At 37.2% G+C, this 27,696-nt stretch overlaps 1 protein-coding gene across 4 annotated transcripts in view; it reads left to right on the top strand.

The window, feature by feature from the left end:
- The window catches only part of gsk3ba (glycogen synthase kinase 3 beta, genome duplicate a), a 43,961-nt gene that overhangs the window by 12,411 nt on the left and 3,854 nt on the right, over window positions 1-27,696 (top strand). For 2 of the 4 annotated variants that reach the window (XM_043229607.1, XM_043229605.1), the window contains exons 2-8: window positions 7,641-7,834; window positions 13,330-13,413; window positions 21,168-21,278; window positions 22,280-22,410; window positions 23,016-23,122; window positions 23,681-23,778; window positions 25,505-25,612. In XM_043229607.1, the coding sequence (XP_043085542.1) occupies window positions 7,641-7,834; window positions 13,330-13,413; window positions 21,168-21,278; window positions 22,280-22,410; window positions 23,016-23,122; window positions 23,681-23,778; window positions 25,505-25,612 (833 nt within the window). The remainder of the gene's footprint in view (window positions 1-7,640; window positions 7,835-13,329; window positions 13,414-21,167; window positions 21,279-22,279; window positions 22,411-23,015; window positions 23,123-23,680; window positions 23,779-25,504; window positions 25,613-27,696) is intronic. The other 2 variants (XM_043229608.1, XM_043229606.1) reach the window with 1 other exon arrangement.

Below are 27,696 nucleotides of genomic sequence, written 5' to 3'. Positions count from 1 at the left end.
GCTACTTAGACTTAAGTACAATCTTAATGCTTATGCCCGTGTAATATTCTGCAATTTTGATGTAACTATAAAGTAATTACATGTATTTAAGCTGGGTACTAATGGGTTAAGTCAAACAAGTGCAGCTAGATAAGGCGTACAGTGAAGATACACGTGAAGTACACTTCAGTACAATCTTGACACGCTTAATTTTAAGTAGCATGTGTACTTGAATTTATAATTACGTTGTATAAAGTCTGCAGCGCATATGAGACTATCTTTTGGTTACATAAGTAGCTGTGTAACAGATTCAGCCCGTTACAAATGTGTAACAGTAGCAGCCTATTACGTCGACATTATTACAAGCTGTAAGTACAAACGGTCTCATAACTTAGTTACATGGTAAGTACATTTTGTTTTATGTAACAACGGCTACTACTAAGTAATTGCTAAGTAGTTACTCTGTATTTTGACACCTTAAAATTGTGTTTAACTTATTTTGCAGTAGGTGTACTTGCATGTATTTACAGTATACCTGCCTAGAAAAAAGTTCTGGAGATGCCTAACTACATGGGGCTAGGTTCAGGTTTAGTGGGCTACCTAGTTATTACCTAGTTATTGTAATTACTATAATAAGTGCAACGTATTTACATGAGGAACAGGAAATGTTAATTGCCACCCAAAGTGCTGCCCGAAAAATCTTGTAGTTTTCATAAATAGTTTACTTTTTAAGTCACATGAGGGTAAGCAATTGATTGAATTTTTGAGCTGACTAACAAACTTGGGTTAAAATAACAGTAGTAGTCGCTTTAGTCTTTTAGAACCAAATGGGGAATAACAGACTCTTACAAACACTGCAATAATATTTCTCCTCTTCAGCTCTGATTGCGGGTTCTGCTGTTTTGCTTTGTGTTCTTTATAGTAATTTTGGCTAGTGGAGGTAGTGCAGCGTCCTGGACCTCTTCCCTGAACCACTGCAGTTTCCTGTTTCATTCTTATGTGTCTTTTGTCTTTTCTCACGTGTTGATGTGTGACCATTGGATGACCCTGGTAGCTGAGAGAGCCAGTTTGAAATGTGTGGCGCGTGTGGATTTTATGCAAGAAGAAAAGAGCAAAGAAAGAGAAAGATTAGAGTTCAAGAAGGGGAGTCTGGACAGACGTTGTGGCCAGAAGTTTGAATACCGTGCGTGCGGTTCAGACAGATACTTCTCACGCACGCTCTGGAGCATGGCAGTAGTGAGCTGGTACAGATCAAAGTTTTGCGTGCGTTTGTGTGTGTGTTTGTCCTGTATCCCGCTGGTTCTCTGTGTGTCATTGCCCTGCAGTGAGACACCGGTTGTCTGTTAAACATCAACCAAAAATCTCACATCAGAGCAGAGCCATAAAGGGGCCTTCAATACATACAGTGCTCTGTAGCAACAAAGCAAAGGAAGTCATTGATTTTCAATGATGATTGCAGATTTTCAGCCACTGCAATTTAAGAGTTTTGTTCCTGTAGCTCAAACAGGTCATAGGTTTGAATCCTAGTGAATTAATGTACCTTCATTAATAAATATGTATACTTTTCTATTATATAAAAAAAACTCACAGTGAGTGCAATTCACAGTATTTATAAAGCATTTGCTGAAAAGTTCCTGGATGACCTAGTATGTTTTGAAGCGCACATCTTGGATGTGCACAACGTTGACATTAAACACAATGAAACTAATCTTTTGGTCTGAAAGACACATTGAACTAATAAGAGTTCATTTCTGTCGAGTGGAAGAGGTATTTAAAGCGCTAATGTCCAAAAGCCACAGAAATCAACAGCCATCTGAAAACTCAATAATATGACAAAGTTACTGAAATGCAACAAAAACGTATTACATGGCATTTTGTCAAGAACCAGTGTAGCCCACAAATCTAGCTGTGTGAATGAGACTGATGAAATATATCATCCAGAGAATTTTGGGTCATCTGGCAAACAGGTGGTGAACTCACACAGACCCTGTCATAAAAGTTCACCTATAGTATTTTACAGACATAAAGACACGCATGATCAAGAATTCACCCACACGCCATACGCAGACACCGTCTTCCGCTCTCTGCCCGATCTGAGTTTATTTATAGAGCAGGATTAAACATTAGCTGCAGTGGAGTGATGCAGACATGCCAGCGCCCTCAGTGAGAGATGCTGGGCTCTGATTGGCCCAGTGGCAGTGAGGTCACGAGTGATGACAAAGGCCAACAGAGTGCTGCTGAATTCACTGAAAACATGTCAATCGAAGGAGTTATGCAAGAGGTAATGTACAGTCAGCCGCTCATTATCACCAAATAAACTGACACAGCATGATCAGGGCCATGACGTGAAGCCTCGAGTCATCCTGAAGGGGCTTGTTTGGTATATAAGAGTTCATTTTAAAATTAGCACATGACGGTTTGGCAGTGAAGTGTTGTTCTGAGATTGGTACCACACTCTCAAGTCTCATATTAAAGTCTGAAGTCCTTTATCAAACCACAGTCGTTCACAAACATCTACAGCGTTTGAGTGAAAGAACGATTTTTACCAGCACAATCTCATGGAAATTCGTACATATTTTACGAGGTGGCTAATATGTACAAATTTCGTACATCTCACTGGTACAAATTCATATTTTTTTGCTAAATCGTGTTTTTTACGAGTTGCCAGTTCATATGAATTAGTACGATCCACCTATACTTGACCACTGTAGTGCACAGCCAGTCTATGTACCTGTCCAGTGTCCAGTCCATTGCTTTTTTTTTTTTACCCATTGGGAGAAAAAGGAGAAGAATGTTTGTGTTTTTTAAATGCTATGTTGAATACAGTACAACACAAAATGCTGCACACACGATTAACTATTGACATTCAGTTTTTTTTTCAGTGGTTGACATGTTTTCTCTGGCCAAATTAGATGTTTCTCCTTCACTTTTAGACTAAGAACTGTAGTTGTGTGAATCTTAAGAAACGGAAATTGATTCATCTCTGTAACCATAAAGAGAGGAAATGCATACAGACTTCATTTTTTAAACAGAATTGGACGTTACAGAGCACCTTCCTCCAGAAATCGACTGCAGTGAACTGACATAAGTGATAAATCAAAAGATCAGTACCAGACACGTGTACTGTTACTTCTCTAGCTAACATGCTTACAGGGATAGTTTACCCTTGAATAAAAATTCTGTCATTAATTACTGACCCTCATGTCATTCTTTACCTACAAGACCTACAAAACACAAAATACCAGACGTCACATGGACTATTTTAATGATGTTCTTACTGCCTTTCTGGGCCCTGGATATGTCAGTTGTGTTTCAGGGATTTCATCAAAATTATTCGTTTTCTGACGAAGGAGTCGCCTTACAGGTTTGAAAAGACGTGAGGGTGTTTGTAATTAATGACATTTCATTTTTGGGTCAACTATCCCTTTAAAATATCACACATTTGCTTGTGCACAGTTTGGTTGCGTGTCTGCGACTCTGACCTGTGATATTAGGGAATTTTTATCTCTGTTTGGTTGTCTAAATAATGTTCAATATGCTTTTTCATTATTATAATATAAAAGTGCCTCTGTCTATGATGCAGCCTACTCTGATGAGCAAAACAAAGCCGCCTCATTTTTACAACAGTGTTTTTCCCGTCAAACGTTTGTTCAGCGAGTTTCACTGTGTTTCTTCAAAACACTTGATGTTCTGTTGTGCCAGATACATAGTGATCAAACAGACTGCTCGATAGAGGGTTTGAACACACAGTGAGATTGACGTACAAGTGCTGTATGATTCTCTCTTGAGCACAGGTCAAGACACGGGTCACGAAATATATATAATCCTGCCCATGACTGCTGTGTGTTTGTAATCTTTTATTTGCACACACATGTCAATTGATTTCTGGGTGTGTTCACTCTCGACAGGGCATTCCTTTCTTTGTGTGTCGAATTAGTTTCACTTTTCTATCACTCTGAACATCACATACCTCTGAGGTAACATCTAAACATGCCTCACCACGGCCAGGAGTGATAAAGACTTTACGTCAATGGAAAACAGGAGAGAAGAAGTGTCTGAACGTCCCACTTTACAGTCACTGATGTTTAACCCATCGGTGGAACCATTTGTCACCAGAAGGGCTATATGAAGAGATATTGATGTATTTCATCAAATGTTTAACGCAAACATTTTTTACATAATAAATAGATGGCATTTTATATACATTTAGAGAACATATACATTGTATTATTTGAAAGTGTGTTATTTTAAGTTAATCACATTACATTTCCAACTTTAAATGTATAGTTCATCCAAAAGTGAAAATTGTTGATCTGCTTCAGAGGATGTGATAACCTCCCGAAGCTCAATTTATGTACCAGTACTTGTGGATATATACGATTTATGGAGCTTCACATTTCACAGTAACTATGTCAACTTATTCTACTAACTTTAAACCTACCCTAACAGTCTACTCTAAGAGTTAGTAGACCTGTAGCTGCAAATTAATTATAAATAATTCATACAAGCTGCAAAGTTGCTTGTAGTTAGTGGAATGTCTAAAGTTAAATATCAAAATAAAGGTCTGAATAGTAAAGCATAGTGAATCTAGTTTCCTTTGTATTCAAGCAGAGGAAGGGATATTTGAATTGGTTTCTTGTCTTGAATAAAGGGAAACCCCACAAACCTGTTCGACGAGATATCTGTCCTGAGATCACGTTCGACTTTAGCAAACACTTCACGTCAGGACGTCGAATGGATGACATGCGAATAGTTTCAGAATGTGATGAAGATCGTCAAACTTCCAGATCTTTAATTCTACGTTAGACATTCCAGCAGGTCTTCGTTTCCACTTGCGCTGGCATTCGCTCATGGCCATTTTATGGTGTTATTTTTGGAGTGTGTGAATGTCACCCTTGACACACTCTCCGCGTGCGTGTGTGTATTCATGCAGATGAGTGGGTGAGTTTTTAGCAAGTGGGCCACAACATCTCTCAGGCTCAGAGACGTCTCAGTTGCCATGGAGATGGTGAGAAAGGACCTGGGTATCGGCACTGATTTCCTGATTCGACTCGAAATACAAGCTATCAAGCTTTATATTTATTTATTTTGGAACATCTCAGTCGAGTTACATTTTGTGTCAGTATGATAATAGCAGCGTGATTACACAACTGCTGCAAACTCGGGATTCACTTTATTTTCCTTTTCAGGCATATCAAAATAATTTTGGCATTGCAGGTTACAGCTATGCACAGAAAACCAAAGATGATTCTTGATACCACTTGAAGAGATTACAAAATAAAATAACCTGTCATTCAGTTTTGACTTAAATCACAATCGTAGGAGAAAAAGGTTTTGATTTAGGGTTATGACAAACGTGCATACACGAATTAAAAAATTTGGGCTCAGTAAGTTTGTGTTTGTTACTCCAAAGAAATGTAAACTTTTATACACCAAGCGTGACGATCATTTATAATGCTACATAACATTTCTATTTCAAATAAATGCTATTCCTTTTGAACTTTATTCATTTACATTTAGTCATTTCAATGAGTCCAATAGAAGCAATCAAAACCAAGAAAAGAGCAGCAACATGTAGGCAAGTCTCGGTTTAACACAGTGCACATAGACATTTATATTAATATATAGCTGCAGATGTAGGCAGGTGGAATAAGATGAGGACTGCTTATCATCTAGACATAACTTTTACTGAATATATGCTAGTTATTTAGTAATATATTCTAGTAATGCTGGCAACGATGAAGTGAACGAACCAATAAGAACGCAAGTAGAATTTCAAGGCTGAACTATACATATTAATTAGACGTGCTGACATTTACAGTATTTAGGTCTTTGTTCTCAGTGCACGAGCCGACAGGATTTACTGACTCAGCTAAAGCTGCAGATTGAGGGGCACGCAACAAATAATGATTAATGAGTATGTGCTGAAAAAAGGCATTGATTTAAAAATCAATCTGTGAGATTTTAGAACTCGATATCGAAACGTTCAAACGAAGATCACAGTTAATCAGAAAATCTATGTTTTTGCCCGGCCCTAGTGGCATGTCGACGTGGTTGGCATTGGCTGTCAGAGTCTCAGCTGGTGAGGAAAAAAACGTGGCATGAGTCGCACACTACACCTGATTCCGTTCTTTAAAAAAACACACTGCTGCAACACAATCGGCCGCTAAATGCAGATTTGGGAAACCGTTGATCCGGAGGCATGATTTGAGGCTCGTTGGAGAGTCTTCTGTGAGCGTGAGTGGGTTGAAGAGGCACAAGACAATCAAAGGCTGTGCAGTTAACCTTTAACAGAGCTAACAGGGACTTTGAACTCAAACTCAAATCCAAGTACTCACAAATACTTGACCAGATCCCTCCATCACACACATGCATGACTATACGCACATGATTTGATTTCTTCCTAGGGACTATAATGTAATCGTGGTGTGAGTCATTTTATATTCTTTTTTTATAATGGGAATTAAATCTTTTTTATATAGCAGAATCTGTTGACGCATTTTTACCATTGCGTAGTACATTCAGCCCAGTTCTTGGAGCTCAAGTTGTGCTGTAAGGTAAAGCGTATAGTAAATATTTTTATGACTTCTTTAAATCTGTCCCTAATGTCCTAGATGAAAATAAACTAAAGGCATTATGCTTCGGCCCACTGCACTAATTTCTTGAGTTTATTACCCCTCACAGCTCTGAAAGAAAGAATAGTCACTCTGAAAACCTCTCCACGTCGTGCTGAGGATTATATTTCACGTGCTATGTTTGCATTGTAAGCAATATAATCACTTTCATTCTAAGTCACCTGCTGAAGTAATCCTCCCAAGCGCCAAATATGCACTTTCTTTTATGCCGCTTTGGTGAGAACACATCTGCCAAGAAAAGTAATGTAAAATGCATAAGCTCAAGGTACATTTTCTCTCCAGTTTTGTCCCAGTTCGGTCCTCATTTGCAGAACAGCCCTGTTAGCCATTTAGATAAGCCGCCTTGTTTTTTCAATTAAAGGAACGGTTCACACAGAATGGAACATTTTGTCATCATTGTCATCTCTCCAGAGAAGTGAGACTTTCATTCTTCTGTGGAATACGAAAGGAGATCTCCAAGACACCTCGATTACTCTTTGTTGCGTAATAAAAGTGAAAGAGGGTTGGTGAAGTTTGGCGAACAGTTCATTCAAGATTTGAACTGGTGCATTTCAAACGAGTGATCCAGTAGCGGTGATTAACAGCTCATAGAAGGGAAAAATATAGAGCAGCGCGGAACTTGTTCACCAGCAGGTGTATGTTTTCGAAGCTTTCATTGTGATGATATGGTACGGTTCATTTTCCATTCAAAGGTAATGCAGGTAATTCAATGCCTTGGGAGGTCACGGGTTCAATTTCACAGGGAATGCATGAACTCATAAATATCAGTTATGCTTAGAATGCAGTAAAATATTAGATAAAAGTATCTGCCAAATGTATAAAACAAACATTTACATTTAAAAAAAATTAGCCTTGAATTCCTAGACGTTTAAAAAAATTCAAGAGCTCTTAATATAATTGAATGTTTTGAATTTATTTTGTAATAATGCTTCATAATTGGTTGCGAGGCGTGAAGCAGAGAAATGGTGTTTTCTGGTTGCCTTTTTGTACTGCAACATCAGTCAGTCTCTTTTTATCTGTCTGCAGGAGATAAAGATGGCAGTAAAGTGACCACAGTGGTGGCGACCCCTGGACAGGGACCTGACCGGCCGCAGGAGGTCAGCTACACCGACACCAAGGTCATCGGGAATGGCTCTTTCGGCGTGGTCTATCAGGCCAAGCTCTGTGACTCAGGAGAACTGGTGGCCATTAAGAAGGTCCTTCAGGACAAGCGATTTAAGGTAAGACGGAGACTTTCATCCATTCTTGCTCCCTTGACTGAATATAAGATCAGCTTAGGCTGTTTCATCAAAGTGCTTTTGTCTCTGTTCCTTATTATTATTTTTTTTTTATTTTATTTTATATATATATATATATATATATATATATATATATATATATATATATATATATATATATTTACATCTGTTCTTTGATCAGTTCCCTTATTTCTGTTCTTCTGTGTTAGTGCTATCCTTTTATCTTTCATCTCTGATATCTAATATTTGATCTCATTTCGTATTGTTTTTTATTTCTCTCATATCCATTTTAGCTGAATGCCATACCAATGTGCTCATACAGGTGTAATAAGTATAATACTTCCTAACCAGATGCAGTGCTACAAGTTTCAGCATCAAGCAGTTTGCCCATCCACTCTGAACATGAAACTGCTGCTTGACAAAACAATAACATCCAGAAGATATCCAATGTTCAATATACAGTTATGAGAAGAAGTGTTTTGAATCAAATTTCCCAGTTGCCGCTGGAGGAAAAACAGATACTAGGCAATCCACAAAATGTATTGGGCTGCACAAAAAAATGTATAAAATATGACTATGAACACGTAATAATAATAATATTTAACTTTATTTTACGGTTACACCTATTAGTTGCTTATTAGCATGCATATTACTAGAATTATTATTATAAGTAATTAGGCACATATTAATGCCTTATTCTACCTGACCTTATTCTACATCCCTAATCCTACCCAATACCTAAACTTAACAACTACCTTACTACCGTTTTTTTTAATTAATCAAAAACATGTCTAATCAGAATGATGAAACTTTTTCGATTAATATCAGTTTCTTGAAAGTTTAACAAAATTACCTTTTTAGTCTGGTTATCTGAAAGCATAAAAACATATTTTCATTTATTTTTATAAATAGCCCTACGATTTTTCTTTTTCTCTCAGAAATTCTGTATTGGGTATTTTGAATGCGTAACACATTTTATTTTTCCTACTATTCATAATATATTGTGAAAAAGTAATGTCCAAAATTAGATGCTGTTATAAGGACAAATCATTTTTATCAAAAGAACATTATTGACCTGTTTAATGGGAAAGGATACTATAAATGACTTGTGTTCTGGATCCACTGAGCGCAGACTTGGCTCTTTAACCTGCAGTGGAAGCACGCTAACGTAAGAAGAAAGGGGATTTTCTACTGACAGATGACAGGCATCATCTCTTTCGTATATTGCAGCAAAAAAGTGTGATTGACAGGAGAAGGATGTCACCTTTCTTATGCAGTGACACATAAACGCTGCCATGCTGAAAGTGATTGTAAGATCAGATGGTGTTGTAAACGAAATTTAGGTCACTCGTGTCAACAAGCGATTTCCGCTAGTGTGAAAAAGTTGACCTCGTCTCGTTGGGACAGTGACCAGCGTGGACGAGCCATGTCCATCAGAGAGCTGTAGTGCATCCGTGTGGCGTGTGTACAGTGACCTGACAGAGGTTCTGTGTGTGTGTGTGTGTGTGTTTTGTCTGTGAAGCTGTGTGCCCTTTCCATTGACACTCTGTCAGGTCGTCAGCGGTGATAGTGCTCCTGTCTGTATAGGCAGCATTTTCAGTCAGCACTGGCACATTTCCAACAGGAAGGTTGTTCCAAAAGGTACAGGCGCGATTATATCTTCTGGGCAAATTCAATGTATTATGAAGTAAAAGGCCCGTGGGTCACACTTTATTTTAATTTTTCAGTACTCACCATTAACAACCTATTAACTAATAATAATAGGCATGCTAATAATAGGCAAAATAATAGGCATGCTAACTAGTTGATAGCGATAATTGTTCACTATACTAAAGTGTTACTGGCCAGTAAAAAAGCAGATGAATAATAAAATGACAGTTCAAAATGTATTATACATTCAATAACAAGAAGTGTTGATAAAAAATGTTAGAGCTACAGAGCCAATAATACATAGTGAAAAAATCTGCAACAGTTTTGTGCTTGAAATTTTTTTTTACTCCCACCTCGTATCAATTCCCTCAACAAATTTACAAAAGAACCCCAGAGATTTAGGACTTAATATTAGGCTCAATTTTAATGCCTCATAAATGCCAAAAAGGGACACGATTAAAACATCTATAGCCAAAAAAAACTATGTAAACACCAAACGTAAGTATTTTTTAGATTATTTTGATTAAAGTGATTCAGTATTTTGAATGAATCAGTTGAGTCAAAGTTCCATTAGCTCATAAATAAACATCTGATGAATCTGCCGTTTGAACAAATCATTTGAATTAATGACTCATTCCAAGCCAATGTCTTTCAAAACGTACACTTTAATAAGATTACTTTTTTAAAATATGATATATATATATATATATATATATATATATATATATATATATAAAAGCCCAATTCCATAGAGCTCCAATTTAACCCCTGGCTAACACAAACCTCTGTCAGTCTACTAATACTTACCAATGCCTACTAATATTTACCAAGTAAAGTTTGGGATACTTCTGTTTCCTTTAAGCTGCCACCTGTTGTTTCAGAAAATAGTGCAGAACATGTCAAGTATAAACACCTGTCCAGCGCTGTAAGGTGCGTGCGTCATTTGCAAAGCTTCACGTGCTACCTCGGCCGTTACATTTCTTTTCCACCTTTCTTTTCAGTGGAGTTTGCTCCCTCTCTTGCTCGTCTGATAGCGAGGATCTGTACGTGTGAAGTGTGTCAGTATCTGTAGGTGTCTTTATCTGTATGACCTTTGCCCTGCAACAAACACACGTATATATGATACATGATATTAGCATGCTGGAACAGTACCGGTATTCACAGTCCCGCGAGCGTCTTATATTGACGTCGGTGGATACTTGTATTATTAGTTAGTATGTATAAAAATGAAAGGGAAACTTAGATAAGCGCTATATGTATAAGTATGCATACTGATTTTGTCAGGAGAAGGCAGTAAACTTTTGGGTTACTCAAATGCTTGTGTGATGTAATAGTGCAGCTGAAGTGATGTAATAGTGGCTTTTCAGAGGAATCAATCATTTTCCATGAAGTGATTGTGTACTTGGCCGTGTGCATGAAGCAAAGGTACTGTTTGCTTTCTCCTTAACAAAGTATAACTGTATTAGCGAGCGGCACAATAAACAGTAGCCAAAGTAATATACTTTTTCAGACTTTTAAACCTATTTAGTTCGGTATTTTATGTGAAATAACTTAAAATGAAAGCAAGCACATTCAACCTGATAAATGATTGAGACCATATTTTAGGTTTTTAACTGAACGATCTCAATAATTGTTAAAGGGAACTTCAGCCAGAAATGACAATTACTTTGTGATTTACTCACCCTCAAGCCATCCTAGGTGTATTTCTTCTTTCAGACAAATACAATCGGAGTTATACTAAAGAATGTCCCGACTCTTCCAAGCTTTATAATGGCAGTAAATGGGGGTTGAACGTTTGAAGCCCAAAAAAGTGCATCCATCCATCATAAAAAGTGCTCCGTATGTCTCCGGAGGTTAATAAATTGATGCAAAACGATGTATTTGTGTAAGAAAATTAAATTGCTTTGTATATTTCTAGCGTTGTAATATGAAGCTAGAGATTACGGTTCGTACAGTTTTAAATGTGGATATTTTTTTCATACAAATGCACTTCAGGAGGCCTTTATTAAACCACTGGAGATATGTGGAGCACTTCTCATAATGCTTCAAAATCTCAGCCCCCGTTCACTGCCACTATATAGCCAGGGCATTTTTTATTTTAACTCGGATTGTATACATCTGAATGAAGAAGGTCACCTAAGATGGATTGGGAGTGAGTAAAGCATGGGGTCATTTTCATTTTTGGGTGAACTATCCCTTTAAGCATATTAATACATGCACCAACGTAACAATCAAATACAAATAGTTAAGCAGTCAACGAATCAGAGGTTTTTAAATCGACTCGTTCAGTGAATAAAATAAAAGACAGTTTTATATGACTTTAAATGCAACATAGCATGTCTCCTGTTGAGACTAAGACGTCACAAAACTCACGCAGAGGAAGATGAACGTCAAAAGTAAACGGAGCAAGATCTATAAGATCATAAAGCATGAACTTGTTCTTTCTGAGAGAGGTCATGGTTGGGATGATTTGAGCCCAGGGTGACAGACGGTGGCTGTAGTGGATGAAGCGGTGTGTAAACGGAGCGTGATGAGTTGGCAGAGACTAGTGTGTTCACAAATTACCACCCATCGTGCGATTGTGATGAGTTACAGGCTAACAGAGTCACACACACACAAGAATCCACACCCCTCCCTTTGTCCCTGCAGGTTACTTTTCACAAATTAATTGTCACAATATTAAAACTTCAGAAACACATTCATGTCACTATTATTATACTACAGTAACAAAGCAATGCTAAACACACAACTTTAAACTTTACAACGTCTTACTTTTTTTTTGTTAATAGAAATGTTATGATTTCCCAATTATATACATCGCTGCAGTTTTCTCAAGTGATTATTCAAGCAAACAATTTTTAAGAACTAAAATAAATAAATCAATCGGTTATAGTAAGCGCACTTTTGGGCTGGATTTATACTGCAAGACTAAAGCATGAAATACGTTAAATTGTGCATAAATTTGTCTGATAGATGCATTGCAGGAGTTGTGAAGAATTCAGGCTGGCGTGCAGGCAATGCATTCAGTGCACGAATATATTCAAATGCACAATTACAGTTATTGTGACTATGCCTTGATTTATATTATGTCATATGTAGCAGTCTGTAAAGATTCCAGTCACACCGAAGTGACCACTTTAACCCAGAAGTGCACGTCGTTTTATCAGACTGCTTCACACCATGCAACCACACAAACAGACATTAATGCATTTGCCCTGCTGTTTTCAAAAGTGACCGTGGCCTTGACTAAACAAATCACCAAAAGCCTTAAAGATGTATCAGATATTTAGTCTTCATGTTTTTAATGCCCTCCCGTCATCATCTGCTGCTCTCGTTGTAAATAGAGGAAGCATCTCTCTCAGACGCACACTATGTGGGTGGTGCTTTAAATAAAATTGTTGATTAGCCAGTTTCTCTCATGGAAGCTGCCAGATGACACCGGTTGTTATGGTTACGGGCCATTTCAGTAGCTCTATTTTGGTCTATTATTCTGGTCAGATGTGGGTCAGAAACTGACCCGAGTCCTCTAAGCGAGGAACTCTCGAGGACTTTATTTGTTGCTGTGTATGTGTTTTATTTGAATTGCACTTCACATGTATCAGCCATTATCACTGTTCTAATTCAGCAGTTTAGTGTCGGGAAAAAAGAGACTGAATGGAATTGTTTTTGCTGGATCACAAGGCTTCGAAGTGACATCAGTGATCCCAAATGGCCTCTTTTTTTAATCATTTAAAATATGCTAAAGGTGGTGCTGAGTGCCCTCTGCGTGCAGCTAAAAATGTTATTTGCTTAAATCAAACTGTTTTCTTGTTTGTGTTTTCACACAGAACCGTGAGCTTCAGATCATGAGAAAACTAGACCACTGCAACATCGTGCGTCTGCGTTACTTCTTCTACTCCAGTGGAGATAAGGCAAGTGTATTACTTCATCTTATGTTTTATCTCACGCTACTTCACTTTGTGCTTTTTATGCTGCCCTTTTCAGTGCCATTTTTCTGAACTACAGCTCAGTGAATGCACAGTAAAAAAATCAGCGTACTTCCAGTTATTTTGCTGGTGAAGCACCAACATGTTGCAATAATTTTACAGTGATTATTTTTTTTGGCTATGCATTTCACAGTTCAGATATGTTCCAAAACAAAATCTTAAGTGCAAATGGATTTAAACTGTATTTGCCTAAAGATGTGTAGATGTATGGCTATTTTACTGAACATATACAGAAAAATGCATAAGAAATATCAATACATAAATATGAAAACAAACACTTATTTTTAAAAGTTTGGGTTCAGTAAGATTTTTAAATGGTTTGAAATCTCAGAGACCTATCATAAATACAGTAAGAATAGCAATATTGCGAAATATTATTAAAATTAATATATTTTAAAACGTAATTTATTCTGTGATGTACATCATTATTTAGTCTTTAGTGTCATTCTAATATGCAGATTAGCTGCTTGAGAAACATTTCAGATTATTATCAATCATATTTGTTCCTTGTTCAAAAGAACAGCATTTATTTAAAATATAAATATAAAAAATTATAAATGTCTTTCCTGCGACTTTTAAACAGTTAAATATCGCCAAATAAAAGTATTTCTTAAGAAAAAAATGGTTTTAATGGTAATGCTATGTATTTAATCTATTCAAATGGCTTTAAAACATAAGAAAGAAAAAAGAAAGAGTGATTAAAAATCATTAATAATATTAAGAAGTTTATTAGCTACTTCAGCCATGCCGCTCTGTGTTTTTTTTAATTTCTAATGGAGTCTAATGGCGTCCAGATGCTGACCCGAGAGAAATCGACTCTCAGAACTTGCGCCCATGTGATTATCTGCTTTATCTGGCATATATAAACCTGACACACTCTGAGATATTAAGACACACACTCACATAACTACTGCCAACGCTGCAGCATGGCCTGACCACCAACCACACATCAACCACACTCTGTATATCTTGGTCTCGATTTTATCACACGTTACAGGCACAGACCCTCTCGACCTCTCGCCCACACGCAGTGACTTTGCAAAAACGCCTGTCCACCGTTTTTTTCTTCTCTGAGAAACACACTTTCAACATGTCAGTAGCTGGTTTCCGCTCACACGCCCACACGCCCGGCCCCTCCGTAACCCAGAGTCACTGAGCACCGGGGTAAAGGCTGACAGGGAGTGCATGGAGAACGGGTCCATAAAATAATAAAAAACTCTAGGAAACTAGAACAAGGGCTGAAGGGGAGGGGAAGAGAGAAGAAGAATGCTGTAGATAGACAGCCGTGTCCGTGATGCTAATGATATGGCAACAGTCCACACACTGAGAACAAGCCCTTGACATTTGACCATCATCACGTTTATGTTAGAGGTGAAGTGTGGCAATTTGCTTTCTATTTCTGAGCTTGAAGTGTGTAATAGCTGAGCTGCGTTTTATCGAAAGCGTTGATAACCAACCGCGCTTTTCCCAAAACCAGTTCGAACAAACATTCGTAAACAGCATCGTAAAGATGAATGAATGGAGCTACAGTTCTCGACCTATGGCTAGAAGCTTGGTTTCTTGTTAATATGGCATGTGGACTTCTGCTCTTGGCCACAATAAGCAAGCTAACGTGCAGTACATACAATATTAACGATTCATAAAAGATGAATCGCTGTCTGGCTATCTGATTTCAGTATGAGGATCATGATTTTTCAGCAGTATTGCAACGCACCGCGAGTGAATATTAGCACAGTTTCTTGAACGCTTTTGGCAGCTGATAGAGCGCATGGACACGGAAACCATGACGTTTGATTTCATAACAGTGGACATCTTTCATTCTGTTTAAATATACTTTGTAAAAAAATAAATAAATAGCTTACAGTAAGTGCTCAAGTGAAGTTGTGTTAAGTGACAGCTTGGGTAATTGAGCTGAGTAAACTAAAAGAAAATGTAAGGCAGCATGAACACTAGTGGTAATTTGTTTAAAAACTATAATGAAAGATATTAGTGGACAAGCTTTTTTCCCTACAACTAAAACGAGACGACAGTGAGGTCAATAAACGATAACTGTGACTGTAAATGCACTAACTCAACCGCTGTTGTTTTACTAGAGAATTATTATTGCAGTTATTGGAATTACTATTAGGTTTTTTTTTGTTCGTTTTCATAATGTCGACAGAGAGAATGCACAAGTCTTTGATATTAATGTATGTAATTAATAGCCAATCATAAACAGTAGAGTAGATGAGGTCAAATCAAACATATGTATAAGTCCACATGATCTGTGCTAACTGGAATAAAATACAAATTCTTGAAATGTAAAACTAATTTCTCAGCGATATCGTCTGTTCAGTATAAGCTCAAGCGTGTCTGCTTAAGCAAGCAAGTGATAGCATGATTGATTCTGATTGGTTGTTAATGTTCATCATCTGGAAAAAATAGTTCTGAAACTGATTCCAATGATATTGTGTCTCTGTGACTTTATCGTTATAGTTGTGGTATGGACACTGCTAATCTTTAACACTGAGAACGATCTTTATCGTTATCGTGCTTGGTGTAAACGAGGCTTAGGTCTGAATTGATAATGGCTGCCAAAATTAATACTATAACGAACACTATATAGTAAAAACTTTGCCAGCCAATCAGAATCGACCAGGCTTTTAAAGTGCCCCTATTATGCCATTTTCAATATTGCCTGTGTAATGTAGCTATATATGAGAGTAAACGATCTGCAAGGTTTTAAAACTCGAAGGCGCGTAATAAATAAATTTATTGTCTCCCAAAATAAAGAATCGACTATATACAGCCTAAACGAGTTGTTAGTAATTTGATGTCATACACATTTGCATAATTCCCGCATATGTTGTAAATCTGACCCCGCCTACACCATACTGGGCCAATCAGAGCAGAGTAGGCTCAAAGAAGGGAGGGGTTTAGAGAGGCTAAATCTTAGAACTGCTTTGAACAAATCATTTGAGTATTAGGTGATATTAAACATATAATTTGAGACAACTAATTTTTTTCACCTTGCATGCTTGTAAAGCTATTGTAGGTGACTCCCAAAACAATATTAAAAGGCTAAAAATTGCATAATAGGGGCACTTTAAAGAGCACAAGCATTAGGGTTGGTTAGTTAGTTCTTAGTGTGAACAAACTTTATCATCTACACCAGACAAAATTAAGCATTGCTGTTAATCCACTGCTATTAGGATCAGTGAAGCTGTCCATGCTGTAAACCTCCATCCGAGAGACACAGTCGCTCTCCAGTGCCATAAATGTTTCAGCACAATCTCCACCAGTGACACATTTCTACCATCGCACCATAACAGCAGTCAGTCTGTAGACTGGGTAGCTTCTCTCTGTGCTTTAATTTTAGCAGCTGCTCTGTGTTTTTTGTCTAGCGTAAACCACCATGAAATCAGAGTCATGGAGAGATAAAACACAAAGATAGAGAGAGGGGGATGACGTAGGCCTGGAGAGAGAGAGAGAGAAAGAGATTAAAATCAGGCTTGAAAAGAGACTCTTCGGCGTAGATGAGGTGGCGTCATGTCTGGACTCTCCAAACAACTTCCACTTCTGCTAAGTGGCACGATTAGTAAAAGTGTTGTTGTACAATGTGGACAGTATTCAGCTCTGGAGCCTGACTTCAGATGACTCTCACTACAGTCACAGACTTGCTGTTCAGACTACATACTATAGGCTTCGAAAGCAACATCCTTAGTGAATTAGAAGAGTATTTGACAGTTTGACAGTTTGTTTTTGGTCACACCTGCCAAAGTCAGTCATGAGTAAGACTGTTTAGGTTATTTAGCAGGATTTTTGGTTTCAATGACAATGAGATTACATAGCTTTTTTTCGCCTTGCAAGATGTATTAATGACAAAGTACTTCTCTTGTAAAATAAGACGTGTTTAATTCGAAAAAGCACGTACTTGCAGAAACTATAATATTAGTGAAATAAAAAGCTACTTAAATGTACTTAAGTCTGTTAAGAAACACTCTCTTTAAGTTCACTTTGGCATACTTTGTGATAATGTCCGTCAAAATGTACTTTAAAGTACATTTCAAACATCGTTTTAACTTAAACTTTTGCCGTGCTATAAAGAAGTACACTTACTTAGATGTGTCATGTACTGTGTTATTTAAAAATGTTAAGTTAATGTATTTAAAATGTACTGTATTGCAGCTTCTTCTTTACAGATAATTAGATATATTTTAAACGCATGAGTACAAGTTTACATAAAATTGCTTTGAAACCTTTTTAAGATGCACTTAAGTCCTACTTAACTGGCTCATAAAATAAAGCAATAAACTCAAAATTGAACCCAATATTAATTTGAAATTACATTAAGTTCACACCTATGTTTAAATACTTATAAAAATATTAGTATTGATTGATTACTCAACATTTATGTGCCATATCCGGGTACTTTTGAAAAAAAGAATGCATCTCAGAAGGCAATTTTCATGCTGATTGCCTTTTTAAAGCTGCCTTTATGTCTGGAGTGCTTTTTATGCGTTAAAATGCTGCCTACATAACAGGTCACTAGGTTTTCAAACAGAAATGTGTGTGTGTGGTATTAGTGTGTATATGTTAGCACTTTCAGCTGAGACTTTGAGCTTAACCGACAGAACATATTAAAACCATCTATTTATGAATGGCATAGGAGATGGTGTTACAGAGTGTTCAGAGACAGGGACTGACACATGAGGAGATTGCTGGGCTTTGACAACCACCAGCCGTTACCCATGATCTCTCTCTGCCATACTTAGTGCCCGCTGATTTTTCCTCACAGGGGAGCCACACAAGACAGGCACGGATGAGTCAAAAAATACATCTACATAGACGACTCAGACCAAAATAGGAAGAGAGAGAGACAGAGAGACGTAGAGAGAGAAGGGCTCCTGCATATGCTACATGGACTCATGCATTTGTGTAAATTAAATAGATTTATTCATAACACTTTTCATTATTGTACCACATTAGGGTACTTTTGTGATTTATTTTTCTTTTATTCAACAAAGGAAAGTTATACGCATGGAAACTTTTTATTTTGCATAAATAAATTAATAGATGTATTTATGTACTGGAGTTTCTTCAAACATACTTTTACTTTTAGTACTTTTTTTTTCCAGATATGCAGAACATAATTCGAATTGACAAAAAGTTAAAAAAAAAAGTATAATGTTAATTTTAATTTTAAATAAATTATTCTTTATTTCCATTTATTAAAGAATTCTGACAAAAGTATCAGCTTCCACAAAAATAAGCAGCACAAATGTATTCAACATTAATTATGAGAATTGTATCCTGAGCAACAAATGAGCGTATTAGTGATCATGTGACCCTGAAAACTACAAAGTAATGATGCTTACAATTAATCTTTGCAGCACTGGAATAAATTAGGCATATATTTTGAAATATATTCAAATAGAATATTGTTCTGTAAAATTGCCATGATATTGCACAACACTGTACTGTTTATTATTTTATTTTTATTAAAATAAATGTAGCCTTAGTGAACACATGTTGATTTTCATGACATTGTTTGTAGTTTGATTCTTGAACAAATGAAGTTCCTTGTTTCCTATATATATATATATATATATATATATATATATATAAACCTTTGGGTTTGATCTATCTAATGAAACATAAGTTAACATGTGAAGAATAAGTTAGCAGTAATATTGTTTAGTACTTATGTTCGGTCTTTGCGACTCATTTCCTAATTCTTAAAAGGTCTGAAAGAATCGTTAATTGACTCACTGAGGAAACAGAATCGTTAAGGTGATTCAGATTCAGATCCAGAATCATTTCTTTTCATCCCGACAGGTCTGGAGTTTCCCTAGACGTACACTGCATGTGTGTAGTTAGAATCTATCTTGAGATTTACTAGTCTTCAGGAATGTTACACCCTGGGGTTTAGTGCACACAGCGCCACCTCCCAGTGACAGGAAGAGACCGTTATAGCAGGACCTGGGGACAGATGAGTCTCTACCTGTGGCTCGTTTACTACTGTGCCGTGAGCCGCAGATCACCCAATCACACGCTCGCAGAGTCACGTGACCGCAGAGCAGCAGCCAGTCGCCTCAGAGCTCTCCCCCGATCGGCTGTAATTGAGGAAGTGATGCTGTTGCTGTAGTGAGGCGGAGAGTGAGTCATCGCTTCGACTAATTTTAGCTGCACAGCTCAGTCGGGGGTTGGTTTGGATTTTTAATTTTTTTTTTAGAAAATCAAACATCTGTTATTAGAGACTACTTATCAATCAGAGTCAAAGCTGAGAAAGAAAAATAACTTGGTTGGAGAGAAACGGTGGCACTGACAGATTCATTGCATGGTCAGTCTTCTGGAGGAACAGCAATCGGTGTCCTGGAGGAATAGTTTGTTGATTATAACGTGTATATCTACTAGTGCTATCAAACTATCTAAAATGATAAATCTGTATAAGTATATATTTATATATGTATATAAGTCTACGTAAATACACACAAACAGTATATATATTGAAAATATTGACATGCAAAACAATTTATGTATTTATATTCTTTTATTTTATATATATAAATAGATGTAAAACATATATAAAACATATTTTTATACATATATACATGCATGTTTATTTATGTATACATAATAAATGTGCACAGTATACATGCATATTGTGTGTAAATAAAACTTTCATTTTGGATGCGATTAATCGTTTGACAGCGCTAATATGTATATGTACTTATATTTTGTAATGTATTTAATTCTTTATTGATACTTATAATATTTGATGCAGATCGTTTACACTAATGTTGCAATAAAACGTACTGATTTTCATGCTGTTGTGAAACAGTACACACACACATACACACACACTTGCATTTGTGGTTTACGGGGACTCTCCATAAGCATAATGTTTTTAATATACTGTACAAACCGTATTTTCTATTGCCCCACACTTAAACAGGAAACTACTGACAACTTTTGAATTTCATAAAATACCGTTTAGTATGTCTTTTTGTTATTTGTTTTACAGGGACACAGGGATTATATTTTCGGGTGAAACAATCCCTTTATATTTTTGTATTTATCTTTCTGTCTTTCATATTTGGTTATCTTATTCGTACGTATTGGTTGGTTTGACTCATGACCTTTTTTTGTCACGCCTAAAGTTAATGTGCTCAGGAACGTCAGGTCCAGCAGAAATAGACTCTCTCACAGGAAGGAAGAAGGGCATAATAGACAGGACGTGACATCAGACGTGGGGTCAGAGTGGCCCTGTAGGCCACCCTATTGAGCTCTTCCTTTTCTTTAATTCTTCAGGAGGATATGACTTCAATGTCTGAGCGTGTATGTTATGTAAAGATGAAGGCCACGATCATCGCTCGCTTTCAGGCACGGTTTCGCACAATGCACGACAGTCAACGTCCACAATGACATCATGCCAGAGAATTGGCTGTTTTTGTGCCTTTTCATAGCAGCTTTTTTTTTTACTGGTCGTAGGCTGGTTGTTCAGTCGTGGAGATATATGGAGGGACGGGGCTTATGGGACGTTTTTAGTGTAGACGTTGACTCGGAGTCATTATCCTCTTTCATACCGAGCTGATTTTATATATAGATTCACTAAAGCTATATATGTACGTGCCATAAAGCCTGACACTATTAACTGTGTGACTTAAAGTGTTTGCTTTCTTGTTCTCTGTCCACAGAAGGATGAGGTGTATCTGAATCTGGTTCTGGACTATGTCCCTGAGACCGTCTACAGAGTGGCGAGACACTACAGCCGCGCTAAGCAGACCCTTCCCATGGTTTACGTGAAGGTGCGGATCGTTCCCGATGCTTCCTGATGTGTGTTTGTGTGAGCCGCGTCGGTCGAGTGTGTGTTGGCATGTCTTCCCCCTCCTCCTGTGCCGTTTTGCGTCACTGGTGTCTTGACCGCTGTGATGCTATTGGCAGGATGAGACGTAAACATATGTAAAGATACATTATACGTCAACACTTTCCACTTAGAAGTTGAATGAGTGGTTGTTAACCGGGGGATCACTTCGAAGAGGACTTACCTGAAATGAATAAGGACGCAACGAACATTTAAAGAGATAGTTCACCCAAAATGAAAATCCTGTCATTAATTGCACACCGGTTCAACCGTAATTTTACAAAGCTACAAGATTACTTTTTGTGCAGAAAGCAAGCAAAAAAATAATGCCTTGCCTTGCAAGAAAAATGCAATATTCCACCATAAATATTTCACTCACTCAACAAGTGTTTTATTTCCTTGTCATTATGTAAGGAAAAACGTAATGGCAGGTCAATTACACATCCTTATTAAACAGCCTATTTACATTCTTTTTATTGGGGAACACATTTTTTTATTTTTGAATAATTTTGTGGAGTCTCTTCACCATAAACCCACCATAAGAGAAGCAGAAAAATGACTCCATATGAACTGTATTCTATGTCTTTGTAATGAACAGATCAAAAATCATTATTCTCTGAAAATCTAACCCTTTGTCAAACCTCATTGAACAAATGGATATGATAAAACGCCATTAATGGCGGTGTTGCCATATTTGCCACATTACTTCAGAATATGACCACTTTTATAACCCTTAAAAGTACAGTGGTGATTTTTAAGTCATTCTGGATCTTGACAGCACCAGTCACCACTGACTTTCGTTATACAGAACAAAGCAGCCTTTATAATGTTCAAATGTTTTGTGTACCCCTGACAAAAGAAAGCAATTACAGGGTTTTTTAGGGTATGGTTTTGTGACCTGTTTTGATGACTGCTTCGCTAACCTCATGTATATTTACTTTACAGTTGTACATGTACCAGCTCTTCAGGAGTCTGGCCTACATCCATTCCTTTGGGATCTGTCATCGGGACATCAAACCGCAGAATCTTTTGCTGGACCCAGACACGGCCGTGCTCAAACTCTGTGACTTTGGCAGGTAATCGCTTGATAGCCAATTCGTGGGAGACAATGGCTTCTCTGATAACCTGTCGCGGCCCCGGTGGATCTATGAACTGAAAGCAGCGCTTTACTGCATTTAACCTGATAATCCCATATTACACCTCACCAGAGGCTTCCAGATGGTCTCGCTGTGCTCAGAGATATCTGCGCTGCCTTTTCATTTAGCCTGCTTCTTACAGTTTTCTGCCTAAAGAATAGTAGTGAAGATTTCAGATGAGGTGATATTCGGGTATCCATTTCTTATTTGCCTTGCGTCTGAAAACTAGGCCATGCGATTTTGCCTCTCTTTAATAAATACCTTATACTGAGGACTTAGACAAAAATAATGCAAATTTTCCTTGAATGAGGACACGTATGTGCGCTGCAAGCAGCCTTGAAATGCTTTTAAAATGTTAGCTTGCAATCTAAACAAAGAAACCGCTTTCAGGTATCTTTAGCTCATTTGCCGTTTAGAGTTACTTTTAGGGGTTTCTCCTGCCACTGAGCTCCGAAAGACTGTGTTTGTAAAGAGAGTGTTTGAGTGAAATGACGATTTGTGTGATCAGAGATCGTTCAGTCTGTTTTTTTTTTGTTTGTTTGCAGTGCTAAGCAGTTAGTACGTGGGGAGCCCAATGTTTCCTACATATGCTCACGGTACTACAGAGCCCCTGAACTCATCTTCGGAGCAACCGACTACACCTCCAGCATAGGTACATGATCTTTAACCGTACTACCATGCAAATCATTTCTGCGTCAATAAACTACACCTCTTACAGGTCACAGTCACCTCTTATCACGAAAAATACTCATGACAAAAGTGACCCTTGTGAAAAAGAAGCATACTGTAGCATTTATACTCAATTGCAGTAAATATAATGTCTCCGGACACTTAACTGCATGTTATTTGCAGTTAAATTTGCAGTTATTTGCAGTTACAAAGTATTACAAATTCAGTTTGATTTTTTTTGGGCGCACTTAATCAGGACTTAAACAGGCACATATATAACTTTAAAATGATCAAAATAACAATAATAATTTGATATTTACTGATATGTGTGCGTAAGTTTTTTTACATTTGCTGTAGTATATATAGTAGATTTTGAATAAATATAATAAATGTAAATATACTGTAATTGTATGTAGAGCACTGTTTTGTGATTTTGTTGTTGTGTTGTTGGTGACTCTGCAAGGCCGTACAGTGAGTGCAATAGGCCCACAGTCCTTGACCTCTGGCTAATAAGCATCTCTCTGACCCGCTTTCCCCGCAGATGTGTGGTCAGCTGGCTGCGTGTTGGCGGAACTGTTGCTAGGACAACCAATTTTCCCCGGCGACAGCGGAGTGGATCAGCTGGTGGAAATCATCAAGGTACTGGCGCCGCCACTTCTGTCTGTGATTTAATCTCAGTGCTTGCTTGTAGGAAGAGCAACAAGTGCTGCGTAAGAGTCGGTTGATTTAGACTGGGACTTTTATACAAGACCTTTAACGTGATTTATGGGTGTTCTGTAACGGTTTTGTAGGGTGAACTCTCTTAAAACTTTTCACACTAGTTAATGTATAATTACCAGTACACTAAAATACATTGAAATACATCCACATAGTTTTTTTTTTTACATTTTCTGTAAACCTTTAAATAGAGTAATTTTTATAAGTTCAGCAGTAATGCTTTATTTTAGGGTCTCTTAACTAGTTGCATATTAGCATGCATATTGCTAGAATGTTAGCTATTTATTATTAGTAATTAAGCACATATTAATGTCTTATTCTATATCTCTAATCATACCCAATAGCTAAACTTATCAAATACCTTACTAACTATTAATAAACAGCAAATTAAGAACTGATTTTTTTAATAAAAATAACTTTACAAAAACATTTTTACCATTAAATCACTTATGTATTATCCTGTGACAGGGATATAAATGACATTTTAGAATATTTTATTTATTATTTATTTTTCATTTATTTATTTTTACAGAAATACTGCTTTAATTAAATTATTAAATGATAATACACACTTTTTTGCATAATTTGACAAAATTGCATCTTGACCAGAAATTAGCAGAGAAAAATACAACAATTACTTGATGTTTAACCAGTAACTAGACAACTACACTAAGTTATAATAAAACTGGGTCACACTTTATATTACTTGCATCAAAAAAAAAAAAGTACAGTGTGCTTATTGGCTCATTTTGCTTTACAAAACACTTTTGCTGCTATTAAGGTGGGAGACGGGTAAGGTTAGAGACAATTTGGTGTAATGCAATGTGTTTATGTATATGTTTAAGAAAAAAAAAACACATTATTTTCCACATGCTGTACATTGTTTCTCCTCTAAGCCCCGCCGTCTGAAACGGGTCGATATGTACAAAGTTAAATGTTTTAAAAAAGAGAGGTATGCTCTGATTGGCCAGCTATCCAGTGTGTTGTGATTGGCTGAATATTACAAGGAAATGTAACGCCTCTTATAATAACACGATTCTGTGCCCCAGCCCTATGACACACAAATAAACAAACATGACATTTGTTGCATCCAGTGACAACATAATTACTGATTATCATGACTTGGTACTGTTTTTTTACGCTTTGTGCTGCATCGTAACATAACACCACATCTGCGTTTGTGATCAGAGAAACAAAAAAACACAACATCACTAACTTTCACTGCTCAAAACTCATGTTTGAATAGTAAGTAGCAGATTATTTTAATATTAAAACTCACTGAAATGTTGTGAGTCAGAAGCGCCAGACTCTCAGGGTTAGGAAACTGAACAAACTCTAAATATTGGTGTTGAACTTTTCTGGAACAGCGTTGTAAAGTACAACTTAACTGATTTCTAGTTGTGTCCTCTTTTGGAAGCACAAATAAAGTAGTTTCACTGTCACAATGATACATAGCATGCCCAGCACTACAGCTAGAATAATAGCTCCACCTTCTTTCTTTGCATAAACATTTGGACGGCGTTATAAAAAAACGCTGCCCCACTTTGTGATGTCACAAAGTGGGGGCGTGTTTAAACAAGCCGCTTTAGGGGGGCCATATCGGTCTGCTGTTATGTTGAGTGTTGTTTCTGTGTGTTTGTGTTCTCAGGTGCTGGGCACTCCAACACGCGAGCAGATTCGGGAAATGAACCCAAATTACACCGAGTTCAAATTCCCGCAGATTAAGGCCCACCCATGGACTAAGGTGAGTAAACAGGTACAGGACAACTGTTTTACTACTTCTAGCACAGCCGCCCTCCACCTCCAGCCTCCATTTCATCCACATCACCCAGACATCTGCACCCCACAGGCCTCATTTCATTTAGTGCTCTTTGACACTTACCACTCAACTAGCTGATGAAAGAAGGAACATTTCACTCAGGATTGTCTGTATGCAGACGTCCTCTTTCTGAGCTCTGTTGTGATGGTTAGCCAAGCGACCTTACAGTCTGTTTCCAATCCTAGTGAGCTGCCTACGTAGAAAGTCTGGTTCAGGAAAGGTAGGCGGAATAATTATGCTGCCTCCTAAGATAGTTTGATTTAGAAAGGAGAAGGCGATTCTATAATGCACTAGGTAAAAAAAAATGCTGATATGGAAAGCGGAATAAATAAAATATGTATATGCTATGTGTACTATAAACATTATTATGGTTCTGAATTTGACACAGTATTTGTGTGCTTTGTGTTATGAGGCAGCTGCATGTCACATCCTCATGTTCATTTGAATTGAATGACCTCACCAGACATACCCTACATTGCTTGCTGACTTCATTTTTTTTGTAACAATTGTTGTTTACTCTGTGGGTCGTGGTAGCATTACTGTTTAAGTGTTTGGGATCAGTAAGGTTTTTTTTTAAAAGCAGTTATTACTTTTATTTAGCATATGTGCATTAAATTGATTCACAAAAATAATTTAAAATGGCATTTAAAAATAATAAAAGCTTTTCTATTTTAAATAAACGCTGTTCTTTTCAGCTTTTTTTTTTTTGAGCGGCAAATCGTCACGTTACAATGATTTCTGAAGGATCACGTGACACTGAAGAATGGAGTAATGATGTAGAAAATTCAAGTATATTCAAATTGAAAACAGTCCTTTTAAATTGTACAGTTTCACAATAGTTACTGTGCTTTTGATCAAATAAATTGAGCCCGAAAGACTTCTTTCAAAAAAATGACAAAATCCTACTGACCCCAGAATCTTAAACAGTAGTGTGTGTGCGACTGAAAATGTTGCTATGTGCATCAAACCGAAGTTTCCGAGTCATTTTAAAACACATTGGAAGGACAGATGTACTATTCCAGGTGGACATGTTCTAACTGCTAATGAGACTTGATACTTTTCTTTGGTGTGATTAGATTTTTATTTATGGCTTAAAAAACCCAGAACATTTGATTCTTGAAAACTGTGATGCAGATCTCAAATTGATCTTTTGGTCCGGCCGTTACACTAAAGTAAGTTTACCTAACACTGTAGCACAGGTGAAGTCTAATAGCAGGATGTCTCATGCGCCCCCTGGTGGTCATTGCATGTAGTACACAGCTGAGCTGCAGGGTGTGTTGGGTCTTATCCTCCAATCAGACCCCTCCCTTCAACATAGTCTTACCTTCTGCACAGGATATGCCCCAATGCCTGTGACTCAAACACTTCTACAGGAAGAAATGCCTTGTTTTCCTTCCGCTTCCTGCAAGCCAGAGCTTGAGCCAGAGACAAGTCAGATAGTCCTATTTCAGTTACTGCATTTCTTTCTCTATTGAAGACAAACGCATTAAATACTTAACTACGAAAACCACATGAGCATTACGTACTTAAGAACCAGGAAACAGCATGCATAACAGCCCATAACGGGACATGATGTCACCCTATACGCAGCAGGCAGGTTATAATGTCAACCCCGGGCCTCATTTGTAAAAACAGGCATATGGTCATGATAGACGTGTAACCGACGTGAGATACTTTCCTAAAAGATTCACCAATGACTCAGTTTCGTATGAATGATTTAAAGAGACACAGACAAAGACTCGCCGTGGCATTATTAATCACAAATCATGCGCATGTGACCGGTGAACTTTCAGATGCATGAAGAAAGCTTATGCAAAAGTTGTAGTGTCATAAAGTGTGCTTATTCATAAAAAAAGCACACTTTTTTAATTATGTAGTTGCATAATTATGCGTAATTCGGTTACACTTTTTTTTAATTAAGGTGTCCTCGTTACAGTGTAATTATATATGTAAGTACTGTTAATTAACTACATGTACTTACTATATGGTAAGGGTTCGGCTTAGGGTTACTTGCGTCTAAT

Source organism: Puntigrus tetrazona, unplaced genomic scaffold (assembly GCF_018831695.1).
Source record: "Puntigrus tetrazona isolate hp1 unplaced genomic scaffold, ASM1883169v1 S000000008, whole genome shotgun sequence".
NCBI lineage: Eukaryota > Metazoa > Chordata > Actinopteri > Cypriniformes > Cyprinidae > Puntigrus > Puntigrus tetrazona.
The sequence above is the reverse complement of the archived record's forward strand: the minus strand, read 5'-3'. Positions and strand labels throughout refer to the sequence as shown.